Source organism: Melanerpes formicivorus, unplaced genomic scaffold, assembly GCF_026170545.1.
Source record: "Melanerpes formicivorus ecotype bairdi unplaced genomic scaffold, bMelFor1.0.p_v2 SCAF_17, whole genome shotgun sequence".
NCBI classification, from domain to species: domain Eukaryota; kingdom Metazoa; phylum Chordata; class Aves; order Piciformes; family Picidae; genus Melanerpes; species Melanerpes formicivorus.
Window position 1 is genome coordinate 7,333,313 of NW_027142369.1, and position 12,511 is coordinate 7,345,823.

The 12,511-nt window shown below is 40.4% G+C and overlaps 1 protein-coding gene across 1 annotated transcript; it reads right to left on the reverse strand.

The window, feature by feature from the left end:
• Positions 1 to 5,752: 5,752 nt before the first annotated feature.
• On the reverse strand, positions 5,753 to 12,072 carry LOC137446351 (plasma serine protease inhibitor-like). Its single transcript, XM_068148842.1, has 5 exons — positions 11,971 to 12,072; positions 8,999 to 9,661; positions 7,845 to 8,115; positions 7,127 to 7,274; positions 5,753 to 6,611 (listed from the first exon to the last, which is right to left on the reverse strand). The coding sequence occupies exons 2-5, from the start codon at positions 9,642 to 9,644 to the stop codon at positions 6,417 to 6,419; spliced, it is 1,260 nt and encodes a 419-aa protein (XP_068004943.1). The 5' UTR covers positions 9,645 to 9,661; positions 11,971 to 12,072; the 3' UTR covers positions 5,753 to 6,416.
• Positions 12,073 to 12,511: the final 439 nt, after the last annotated feature.

Sequence of the window (12,511 nt, forward strand, 5' to 3'; positions counted from 1 at the left end):
AACTTGCACTCATTCCAGCTCCCACAGCAGTGAATATTTAGAGTTGTCAGTGAAATGGCTCCATTTAAAAATCTTTGTATTTCTTTTACACTTTTTCACGCTGGATAGCCCTGGTACCTCTGTGCTTTGAAGGCAAGAGCTGAATGAAGGATTAGGTAGTAACTGCCATAAGGTTTTTTTTTTATACCTTGGAAAGGTATCTAGAGTCATGTCATAACCATAGAATCATTTAGGCTGAAAAAGGCCTTTAAGATTTGGCAGTGTTAACAGTCCAACTGCCAAGCTCGCCACTAAAAAAAATCTCTGAACACCACATCTACAGGATTTTAAAATACCTTTTAAATATCCTTTAAAAAGGATAGCAGTTCAGTCACGTCCCTGGCCAGACTTGAAACACTATTTCTGATACAAACCAGGATGCTGTTTGTCTTCTTGGCACCTGAACACACTGCTGACTCACATTCAGCCATGTATTGGCCAACACTCCAAGGTCCATTTCCTCTGGTCAGCTATCCAGACATTCTTCCCCAAGCCTGTAGCACTGGATGTGACCCACGTGAAGGAACCACCACTCGACTGTGCTGGATCCACCAATCAAACCTTGGCCACCAAACCTATTCTGTTCAGAGCCCTCTGTAGAGCCTTCCGCCCCTCAAGAACTGAGGTGTGCACTCTATCTGTGTATCAAGGTCATTAATAATGATATTAAACAGAACTGGCCTCAATACTGAGCCCTGGGTACCACCACTTGTGACTGGCTACCAACTAGATCTAACTCCTGTTCACCAAAACTCTTTGGGCATGGCCAGTTTTTAACCTAGCAAAGCTTACACCTAGCCATTTCACAAGCCGTCAGTCTTTCCAGAGTGCTGTGGGAAATGGTGTCAAAGACTTTTCTAAAGTCCACAGAGACAACATCCACAGCTGTTCCCTCATCCTCTAAGCAGGTCACCTTGTCATAGAAGGAGATCAAGTTAGTCAAGCAAGACCTGCCCTTCATAAATCCATGCTGACTGGGCCAGATCACCTGGCTGTCCTGTGCATGCCGTGTGATGGCACTCAAGTTGTTCTGTTCCATAGCCTTTCCCAGCACTGAGGTCAGACTGAAAGGCCTGTAGTTGCCCAGATCCTCCCTCTGGCAGTTCTTGTAGATGGCCATCACACTTGCTAACCTTCAGTCAGCTGGGACCTCCATGGTTAGGCAAGATGGCTCATATATGACGGAAATTATTTTAGTGAGCACTTCTGCCAGCTGTCTCAATACCACTGTGTGAATCCCATCCTGTTCTATAGACTTGTGTTTGTCCAAGTGATATAACAGGTCATTGATAATTTTCTCTTAGATTACAGGGCCTCCATTTTGCTCCTCATCTCCTTGTCCTGAAGGGAAAAAAGCCTCAAAAATGCTCTAAATCAGACAACGGGGCAAGTTTTTCAGGAAATGCCTCACATTGCCCAGGCTTGTTTGAACATGCCCTGGAGTCCAAGTGGGCCAGGTGTGTGCACCTTTGGCCACGTTTGGAGAAAACTCATTCTATAGGTTAAAGTGTCAGGTTTTTATCTCTTAATCTTTGTTCTCACTGGCCATCATTGTCTTGGGAAATCTATAAATACCAGCCCAAAGAGCCAGTGCCTTGCCTTGCAATTATCCAAACTCTGGCAGAAGTCACAAGCCATGCTTGGAATCTGAGCTGTGCTTCAGTTTACCCACACAAGACTGCAAGACCGCTCACTGTAAGCGTTGTAAAGCCCAGGAGCAGAATGGACATGTCTTGCCAGGCTGAGAGATGAAACCCAGGAGGAGCCGAGAATCTTTGGGACAGCTTTGTTTTATTGGAAGAAGCAACGAGCACTTCTGCAAAGACTGCAGCTGAAGAACCTCTCCAAATAGGCAACGCTACAAAGCCGACAAGCCTTGCAAGTTTCAGCAACAACTTCTTTTCTACAAACCTTTCAGCTACAAAGCCTTCAGAGATAAACCCTGTATGTGCACAGCAATAAGCTGCAGAAGCCAACAGAAAGTGAAACTGCTCCTGCAGCTTTCACATGGTCAATGCCATTTTGGTTTTGTTTAAATCCCCATGCGTGCCACATGGTACCACGAAATCTGATTTTTATAAGCATCTGTTAAAGGTCTGTTGCCCTAGAGAATCCCCTCCCTTGTGGGCAATCTCCAGTTTTGTTGCTGATGTTCTCTTTTTTCTTTACAGTTTGAATTGCTCTTTGTCGTTTCTGGATTTTTGATCATATTATATTAAAATTGTTACATGTTCCTGCTGGTGAGATATCTGTTCCCCAACCAAATATTTTGAACCAGTAAATAGGTTTTATTAATATTTTCCATGGGATTTTTTGTTTATTAATGAAGTTATTAATATTTTTATTAATCATTCCACCTATTGAATAATAATAACTTCCATAAGACCATAGCACTTCCGTCTTCAAGCTTAGGGCTTGGTACCAGAGAGAGCTGGTCTTCCTATCGAAGACTGAAGCAAAGAAGGCATTAAGTACCTCAGCCTTTTCCTCATCCTTTGTCACTGTTTCCTTCAGCATGCCATAAAGGATGGAGATTCTACTTAGACCTCCTTTTGCTGTTAATGCATTCATAGAAATATTTTAAATTGTTTTTTTATGTCATTAGCCAGATTAAGCTCTAGTTGGTCTTTGGCCCTTCTAATTTTTTCCCTGTATAACTTCACAACATCTTTGCAGTCCTCCCACCCCTTTTTGCAAATGTCATAAACTCTCCTTTTTACCCCTTTTTCCAGTCAAAACTCCCTGTTCAGCCAGGTTGGTGGTCTTCATCACCTCCATCTCATCTTTCAGCACATGAGGACAGCCTGTTCCTGCATCTTTAAGATTTCCTTCCTGGAGACTGTACTTGGTTTCCTTCACCCTTCAGGACTATACCCCAAGTGACTCTGTCAATCAGTCTCCAAAAGAGGTCAACATCTACCTACTGAAAGTCTAAAGTCCCCCTCCTTACTTTTCCAAGAGTTGAGAACTCTATCACTTTGTGATCACTATGCCAAATTCATATTTCCTTGAAATTGTAGCATCAATCTAGGGCCAAATGGATTACATATATGTGGCCAGAGGACTGGTCTGCCCATTCAAGGGCAAGTTCTATAGATACCAGAGTTGAGGTTCAAATCCCATAGATGGAAATAAGAAAGGAAAGTCCAAAGTACTGGTAGCATTTGAACAGAAAGGCTTATGTGAGCAACTAGTGCTTCTGTGATTATCTGTTTTCTGCCTTTAGGCATTGAGTGAACCACTTTTCTTACAGATGAAGAGTAAAATCCATTGGACACATATCACATTAGCCTTGCACTCCCACTGCTTCATGGCTTGTGACAGCATATTACATGGTCTCTGCCATGGGGCAAAGCAAACAGAGCTTTACTAACAGAAGCCATCCCATTAGCAAATAGTTCCAGCAGACGATAAACAAGGTCAAACAGAACAAACTTGCTGTCTCCTACATGGCTCAGGGACTGCCAGGAGAAGCCTGGCACTGAGGTCTGCTAGGGCACAGTTAGACTCCCTTTCAGGGGGACAGTCCAGTGAGTATTTTCCCATACAGTTGAGATACATGTTCTTTAGGTAAGTCCTTTTTCTCAAAGCTTCCTGTAACTATGTCAGATTATGACTAATGCACCCACAGAGGGTCATTTGTCTTGGGTATTTATGATAGGGGGGGTTATATACTCCACTCAAACTTGTATTATCCCCTTCTGCTGACTGTCACTGCTGGAAGTCAAGTCAATGACAGTAAAGTTTAAAGAAGCTCTACTTCTCTTTCAGGACTTAGTTTGAATTCAGGGGTCCCATAGACTGAGAAAATGCATGTGGAAGATTAAGCTGTCCTAATCAGATCCAGTTTTGTTGTATTGGAATGTTGAAGGATGTTAATAAAATCAATTACAGATGAAGGACACTATACAATAAATGTTTACCACAGATAGAATGAATACACAGTCCCTACATGAAGATTTTAGCTTATGTCTATCAGAATTTTTCATTTCCTTTTTTACCTTTAATACAATAAAATAGGAAACAAAAGAGGAATGTTCCCTGCCACACATTAAGGTAGACAAAAGTAAGAGTGGTAAATAATGCAAGGTAAACCAATGCAATTAAGTTTTTTGTGGAATTAGGACAAAATGCCCCTTCTCTCTACAGAAAGCTTTGCAAAATTATCCAACTCTTAATGAACATCATCAGGACTATGCTGAGAGTAGTATCAGCCAGGCAGATTCAGTCTCTATACTCTTCGTGTCTTCATACTGTGAACTCAAGGCATTATTGTGCTTTACACATATGTATGGCACAAGACTATTTTCCTGTCTTCCACATATCCTCTCCATTTAGAGAAATCTAGGATGATCTTTCTTCTCATTCCAGGTCCCTATCACATCTCCTATCAATCTTCTGGTATGAAACCTTAAGTTCTTCAACTGGAGGAAAACTGTGGTGATGTCCCACACCTTGGTAGATTCCTCCCAAATCCATCAAGCATTCAAAGGTGCCCTGTTTGATACTAGTGCCACAGCCATTCCTCACACTCCAGTGTGAAAAGTCCCAGTGCAGCTCTTCTGCAGTTCCTTGCCTTCACTCTCAAAAGCAAAGTACTTGGATGTAGATGGAGCAGGAAGTTGCTCCATGTGTTATTTCCCAAAGCCACCGCTCTGTCCTAGCAACCATAAGATTTTTCCTAACCTCTTTTCCCTTTAGCAATAGACCAAGAACCTGTTTTTCTGCCAACCCACTCTGATAAAAATCTCATCATCCTACCTTCTAATCAGTACCAGTACACCGATTTATCAGAGTGAGATCTCACTGGAGCTGCTCCCAGCTCAAGTTGAGTTTCTACAGCACCATGGAAAGGTCTGCCTCATACCACAGCAAGTTATCATTGATCTCAGCTCTGTGAAAGACACTGTTTTGCACAGAGGCATAATATCTCCTAGTCCACTGAATGAAGGCATCTTGCCTCAGCAGAAGGAATACCTCGAGGCTTTCACTGAGTTCTTACTGCTTGGAGCAAAGAGACTAATACAAAGCAGTGGTGTCCAAGTCTCCTGAGTGAGAAACATAGCCTTCTGTACACCATACTGCAATTACTGATGGGTCTCAATAAAACACTTCTGTACAGAGTAGACCAAGTTTGAGAGCACAAATCAGAGGGCCAGAAAAATGTCCAGGGTAGTGAGTTTGTTTGTTCGTTTGGTGTTTGCATCTCCTTCTCATTGCTCACAGCACATAGCCAGGACTGCTGTAGAAGTGAGCCTTGCGTGTTCATATTGCCAGAGAGAAGTAAACTATGCTTGCAAAAAAATTATTCAAGGTGAATATGCAATGGCACGAGTCAAAGTAGTGTGGTGAGAGATCAGCTATCGAAGCAGGTGTCAGCCTTTCCTTGAGAGAGCAGCTGTGCAGTAAGGGCTTTGCTGTAGAGTTCACTAAGGCTGAGCACTGTACCCCAGTGCTCCATTGTGGTTCCTGGATTATTTACAGGCTGGCAGCAGCAAGAGAGTATTTGTGCTCAGTCCCTTGCAAACAGGTATTACTGAAGTAGGCATATAAGGAGAGAATGCAAATAATTGCCATCTCCATATGAAAAAGGTTTGACTCATTTAAAAGCCTCCATAACACATTTTACAGAAATGCTGCTGTGTTACTGAGAATGACTGAAAGTTCTGTTGACTTGATTTATAGTGTGATACCAGGACACTGGAGTCAGTCCTTAAATGATGGATTTTGAATAACAGTATTTATTTTATTCACCAGTCATAGCAATAATTAATGGATGACATCAGATGACAAGTCTTTGACAGTTTATGCCTAAATTCACTGTCTCTCAATGCCCATTGTCTCAGAGGTTTTTTTTTTTATTTTTTGTCCATGCTTTTTTAAAGATGTTCTAGGCAATGAGCTGTAAGATGTGAGAAAGAAAAACTGGCTGAAGAAAACCTACAATGGCCTAGGCAGCAAAGAGCTATGTAAGTAAGAAAGGTCTCTATAGGGACCAGCTCAGGTAAATATTGATCATCAACAAGTCCTGGAGAAGGCGTGATTGAATAGCAAGGGATTTGTTACCTGCTGGGATAAAACTTTTGGTGAATAATACAGAAATGAAAGTAGTCTGGAGAAAACTGCAGAGAGAATTCACTTGTAGGAATAAAAGCAGGCTTTACAAAAAGATTATCTTCCTAGGAAAATTTGGAAAATGTATTAATAATTGAAATTACCCAACTTGGGAAAGTGTTACATTTAAAAACAGTCAGTTGCTGTTAGGGAAATTCCTCATTTACTTCTTAATATTCCTCAATCAGAGAGTAGTTAGTAGTACTAAATGACCCACATGTGCAAACACATATCTAATACCAGTATGTCCAGTAAGTCAGCAATTACTTCTTAGTGGGATCAACAATCTTCCCCATGAAAAGTATTGTGCTGGTTTCTTTGTCAGAAATCAAGATAATGAAGGGCTTGTTGAATTTGATGGTAACAGTATGATGGAAAACTCTGTTTAAGATCATGGCTGTGGCTCCTGCAGCTGTAGTTCCAGCCTCATCAACTTCCAACAGGGCCTTGTGAATTGCCTGCAAAGAAAGGAGCAAACATTGTGATTTATATATAGGGGACAGCAAGCAGGAGATAAACTCTTTTCTTATGGAATATTTTGGAGAAGAAAGGTGTGGCAAAATCCAGTGGACTAAACTCCAACCGTCTACAAGGGTGTTTTACATGTCAGGAAAGAATGAGGATTGGCAAAAATAAAAATGGACACACTCTAAATGCAGCCTTACCAATGCTGAGTAGAGGGGAGTAATAATGGTCCATGCACTAGATAGTTTGAACTTCCGTTAGCAACACTTTCTCTGTTATTCCAAGGCTAATGAAAGATTAGTATTTGAATGCTAATAATAGGATGTGGTTGGTACAGCAGACCCTCTCTGTAGAAAAGAACAATTACTAAGCAGGCCCCTGCATGTCATTGTGAGTTTTACTTGTAACCAGTAAGACGAGGAGGGAAAGCAAGTCTTTAAAAACACTACATATAATTGGTCAGCATAACCAAACATCAACCCATCACCAGCTCTGTCTGTTCACTTACTTGTGAAATCTGAAGATTACGGCTGGCACTAATTCCAGACAGATCAGCATGGCTAGAGAATACTTCGGTAATGCCCATTTCCTTGAACAGTTTTTTAACATCATAAGACCCACTAATAGAAGTCTTTGGTAACTGCAGATGTAATGATCTGTTGATCAAAGAAAAGAAAGCAGGGGTGAAGCATTGCAGCCTTGTTTCACCCAGCAAGCTGGCTATTATGCAATTCAGTGACATTTTTTGAGTGACATTATTTTGAGTGCTAATTTGTTTGATGGTAGAATTTGTATTCCCTGAGAAATTTCAACATCTAAAGAGAAGCACCATCTTCTTGTACCAGCATTCTCTCTTTGATTTTGGAAAAAAGAAACTAACTTCTTCACTGTCATTCTTTCATCCCAGTGCCACATACACAGCCAGTAGAGTTTGGGGTTAGAGGGCAACAGAGTAAGCAGACCAACTGTGGAAAGTCTAGAAGGGAAATGGAGGATAAAATCCAAGATGTATGGTAGCCAAAAAGTAGTCAAACAAGTCTTGAGGCAGTAGTTAGAATGTTGTGCTCCCTTCTGTCAAGTCAAAGAGCCCACAATTCCTTAGTTGATTATTCTCTGCTCTGACTCCTCTTGAGAGTCCCTAATTGGGACATTATACTCAGGGGGAGGCTGTCTAGTAAAAATAATGATACATCCTGAAATATAGTAATCCATCTAACTACAGTTACCTGGTCTCAAGATTTTTATCCCATTTACAAACAGTTTCCTTGGAGAGAGCATCTTCCACTTGCTTCATCTTTCCATCATCAGGCAGAATCAGCAATGCTCGTGCAGTGCCCTGGTAAGGCAGCTCTACCACCTCACAAGAGAGATCCTCGTCGTAGTAACTTTCATAGGAACTATCACTTTGCATCATGCTGACTCTAACAGATGTATTTGTGCTCACAAAAAAATCGTCCTCATACGTACGTGAAGGATCAAAAGATTTTTCCCACGCAGCTAATGGGGGGAAACAGAAGATATTATGTTCAAACATGTGGTCATAAAAGGTCATAAAAAAATAGCTGATATAAATCAGACCAACTTAAATGTGAGAATGCTGGAGGGATTTTTTTGGAGGAGAGGATCACTAAATTACTTCAACCTTCTGTACAACACACAAGGAAGCATTTTATCTGTGCAGTATGTTCAGCATAGTTAGTGTAAGTCCTGCCTTTCTGAAAAACAACCAAAGGTTAATGAGGATCCATGGACTAATTCCTGCTTCTATTGTAGCCCTGTGTTCGCATCACTTGTGCCTTTTGTGTCATTTGAATTGCACCATAGGACTTTGTTATTCCTTTCTTGTTAGGCAGTAGGTGATGCAAGCTGACTGCACTCAGCCTGGTGAGGAATTAATCAGCAGAATAAGGATCCATTTAAGTAGGGCTTCAGAACCACAGGTCCTCCAAATGCTGTGTCCCATGTTTTCATGCAGTGTGCCTAGTATATCTACTGGACACTCTGGAAGCGCAAGGATGTCAGTCCACACAGTTTGACTTGCAGAAAAAATCAGCATAGAGATCTTGGAAACCTCTTCATGATGCTCTCAGACCAGTAACATTGCATGCAGTGGGTCCCTGTCTGTGAGGTGGTCCACTACTGTGGGACTTTTCTATCTACAGCTTTCAGGTAAACTGGGCCAAAATCAAGCAGTCAGTATTTCTCAACAATGATATATGCTGCTTTTGACCAGATCCAGGCTTTACTTGGAAGGTCCTGCACAGTTTGGCTCTTTTCTAAATAGTCAGTCCACTAATAAACCACCAGCTGTTCCCTACAATTTATTGTATTTATTTTTTAAACCAAAACAATATATTGGAAAATTATGCTAAAATCTTACCTTTAAAATAAATGTAGTTAACAAGAACCAACACAGTACTTGGATCAAGATAACCAATCAATTCAGGAATTTTCCCCTTTGTCTTCTCTTCCACATATGTATTGATTTGCTTCTTAGCTTCTTCTGGTTTATGAAAATTGCTAGAAAAAAAATCTGCATCATAAAATTTTCTGGTGTTTTGTAAAAATGTCTCCTGTAGTTCATACTCAATAGCTGTAAAAAGGGCATTCCCTATGTTTAATGTGGTGTTAACATCAGTGCAGTTGATGACTGCTAAAACCTTATGAAAACTTTCATGTATATCATGTATGTGAGTCTTGGACAGGTTGTCAAAGCCCAGTCCTTCAAAAATCTGAGACAGAGTGGTTGACTTAGCACCAACAGCCAGCATGGCAAATGCAGTGGAGATGCTCAAGGGAGAAAAGAAAACATTTTTATCAGCTTCATTTGATACAGCTTGCTTGTAAAATCTAAATGCAAAATCCGCATAGTTAGAGCCTTGCTTGTCGCAGTTATATTTTAACAAATTTTCTGTTCCATCATGTAGGTTACTGTTACGGACTTCATGGCAAACATCTTGGTTGTGGCAATGGGTCACAGCACAAAGAACAGCAAGGAGTAAACACAAGCTCAGGAAACACTTCATCTTCTTTTGAAATTATTCTGTCACAAAATAAACAATCATTAGATGAGCAGATGGTAATGATGAGTTTGACAGAAATAATGAATAGTTTGCTAACATAAATATTATATTGCAGCTCTAAAGATCTAATATAGGTAGGATATTTAAAGCTCCCATGGACAGAGTGTCAGATGTCATTAATAAATTCAATCAAAATCTAAATTATCATTTCAGGCATAATAAAACCACAATATTCCATTGTAACTGCTCTGAAAAGGCAATTCTTCTCACTGGCAATGAATGTATGGAGCCAAAGTTTGTTATAATCTCTGTTGAGACATTATCTTCCCTGTCTATGAAAATAAGGGTTTTGCTTTCACAGATTTTCTGCAATAAAGATTTCTAGAACTTTTCTACTCTTATGGCTCCTTTCAGTTTCCAGCCGATACATTTTCCCATGTCTGTCAGGGTGAAGTTCTCTTGGTCCAGTATTCATTCCCACATGTGAAGGATGACAGTATCCATTACTTAAGCAAGATTTAGATAGAATTTCTGATGGCAGCCTAAGTTCCAGGATTCTTGGTGATTAACCGGTTGCTGTATTTTTTATTGGAATGCTGATTTTTCTTGGTTTTGTAGCAACCATACACACTAGCTGTGTGTTCTCATGTTTACTAGGATCTGAGTATGATACATACATCTACATTTTCATTTCCTTAACCCAAAAGATGGAGCATGGCCCTAGATGGTAAAATGATTCAATTATTTGCATCTGTTTTAGGCAGAACTCCTCCACTTCCTCTCAGACAAAACAGAAAAACCAACAACCCACCTTTATGCACAGCAGACAAGCAATTGTTAGTACAGAGGGTGTTCTGAAAGCACTTGCTGTTTAACGTTCCACAGATTGCCTTGCCCTAGTCATTTGAGATATTGCTTATTTAATGAAAAAGAGAATAACTATTGTCTGTCCGTGACCACTTTCTGTGTCCAAACAAATCTTAGCCTACATTTCAAGGAATTTCTGATGCACACATTATGGGTTTTCTGCAGCAGTTTTATATTAGGCATGACTTTGTTTTTAACATCTACTATAAAAGATGATTTTAAAAAAACCCTCTCCCCACTACCACATCTTTCTACAAAAATATTGAAGAAATACTTCTACCAGAAGCTGGAAAACACTGAATATTGTCATCAAGTTTTCCCCCACATACTGTTCACTTTAGGTGTATTAATCACATTTAATAGATCATTTCAAATTTCAGCCATGGATTATTTATTATTTTTTTTAGAATAGAATAGAATAGAATAGAATAGAATAGAATAGAATAGAATAGAATAGAATAGAATAGAATAGAATAGAATAGAATAGAATAGAATAGAATAGAATGGAATAAACCAGGTTGGAAGAGACCTTCAAGATCATCACGTCCAACCTATCACCCAACACCACCTAATCAACTAACCCATGTAACCAAGCACCCTGTCAAGTCTCCTCCTGAACACCTCCAGTGACGGCGACTCCACCACCTCCCCGGGCAGTCCATTCCAATGGGCAATCACTCTCTCTGTGTAAAACTTCCTCCTAACCTCCAGCCTGAACTTCCCCTGGCGCAGCCTCAGACTGTGTCCTCTTGTTCTGGTGCTGACTGCCTGGGAGAAGAGACCAACCTCTGCCTGTTTACAACCCCCCTTCAGGTAGTTGTAGCGAGCAATAAGGTCACCCCTGAGTCTCCTCCTCTCCAGGCTAAGCAGCCCCAGCTCCCTCAGCCTCTCCTCATAGGGCTTGTGTTTAACCATTTCAAAGCTGAAAAAAATTGGAAAGGCTAAATCTGGGCTGTACTTTTTACATGCAAATTGGAAATTCAGAAAATAATTCACCATTTATGGGAATAAAAGGAGTAATGAAATTTAATTTGTGGCTTTCCACCTGCCCCCTGCATTCACCCTGGTCCTAATTAGAGAGTCCAACCTTAGCAATTCAATGGTCATCAGAAGAGTTTATAAGTTATTTAGTCACTAGTGGAATTCTGCTAATTTTGAGTCACTGTGAAGGCTGTTTCCAGCAATAAAAATTGATTTCATCATTATCCTGCTTTAACAATTACTTAATAAGTCCCCATGACTTCAAAGGTTATTTTATTCTCATTTCAGACTAAGTATATTCCCCTAGAACAGTGGGTCCCACTGGTCTCTTGCATGTCTGCTTGACAAATAATTCATTGCAGCATCTGCACACAACCAAGTCACACACAGATAAATGAAATGAACTTAACATGACATTTCCACTGACAGCAGAAAGCAACATTTGTAAGTCTCTAAGAAAAAATGCATGTGCAGTACTTACAAAATCAGCAGCTCTGATACATTCAGCTGTTCTCCACACTGTTCCTTAAACTGCTACATCATCTTTGCTAATTTCTGCTGTTAAACATTAAACAGATGTGACAAAAATTAGAGCCAACTGAAAAAAAAAAAATCAGGAGGAAACAGAACAAATATTGATGAAGTAGAGTTTCTGAGGATCATCTCTGCAATTCAGCCAATGGAGCTGACATCTTCAGCCATTTGAATAATAGCTGTGATTTTCTGTTTGTTGCCTGTGACCATGTGGAGGAGCTTAAGACAAATATTATGTCATTAAGACCCTGCTGGAAACCAGGAGGTTGTGCCTGAAGCCACTGGAACCAAATTCCAGCTCCTGGCACCAGAAGTCAGACTTTTTGTATGTGCTGAAGCACCCATGGATTTGACAGTCACACATCACAGCATCTCGTTGCTCCTCCAGAGTCTGACCAGAGTTAGAGTCTGATTCTCCTGATCCTTAGCCTGAATATGAACTCTGAACTACGTGGTGTACCTTCTCAGTCTAATTGCAGTTGCATGTC

Excerpts from the sequence above, each read along its gene's own strand:
- LOC137446351 (XM_068148842.1), bottom strand. The coding sequence starts at position 9,644 with ATGAAGTGTTTCCTGAGCTTGTGTTTACTCCTTGCTGTTCTTTGTGCT. Across the intron at positions 7,275-7,844 it reads GATAAAAATCTTGAGACCAG|ATCATTACATCTGCAGTTAC; the intron begins GTAACTGTAGTT and ends TTTGATCAACAG. Across the intron at positions 6,612-7,126 it reads GTAATCTTCAGATTTCACAA|GCAATTCACAAGGCCCTGTT; the intron begins GTAAGTGAACAG and ends CTTTCTTTGCAG.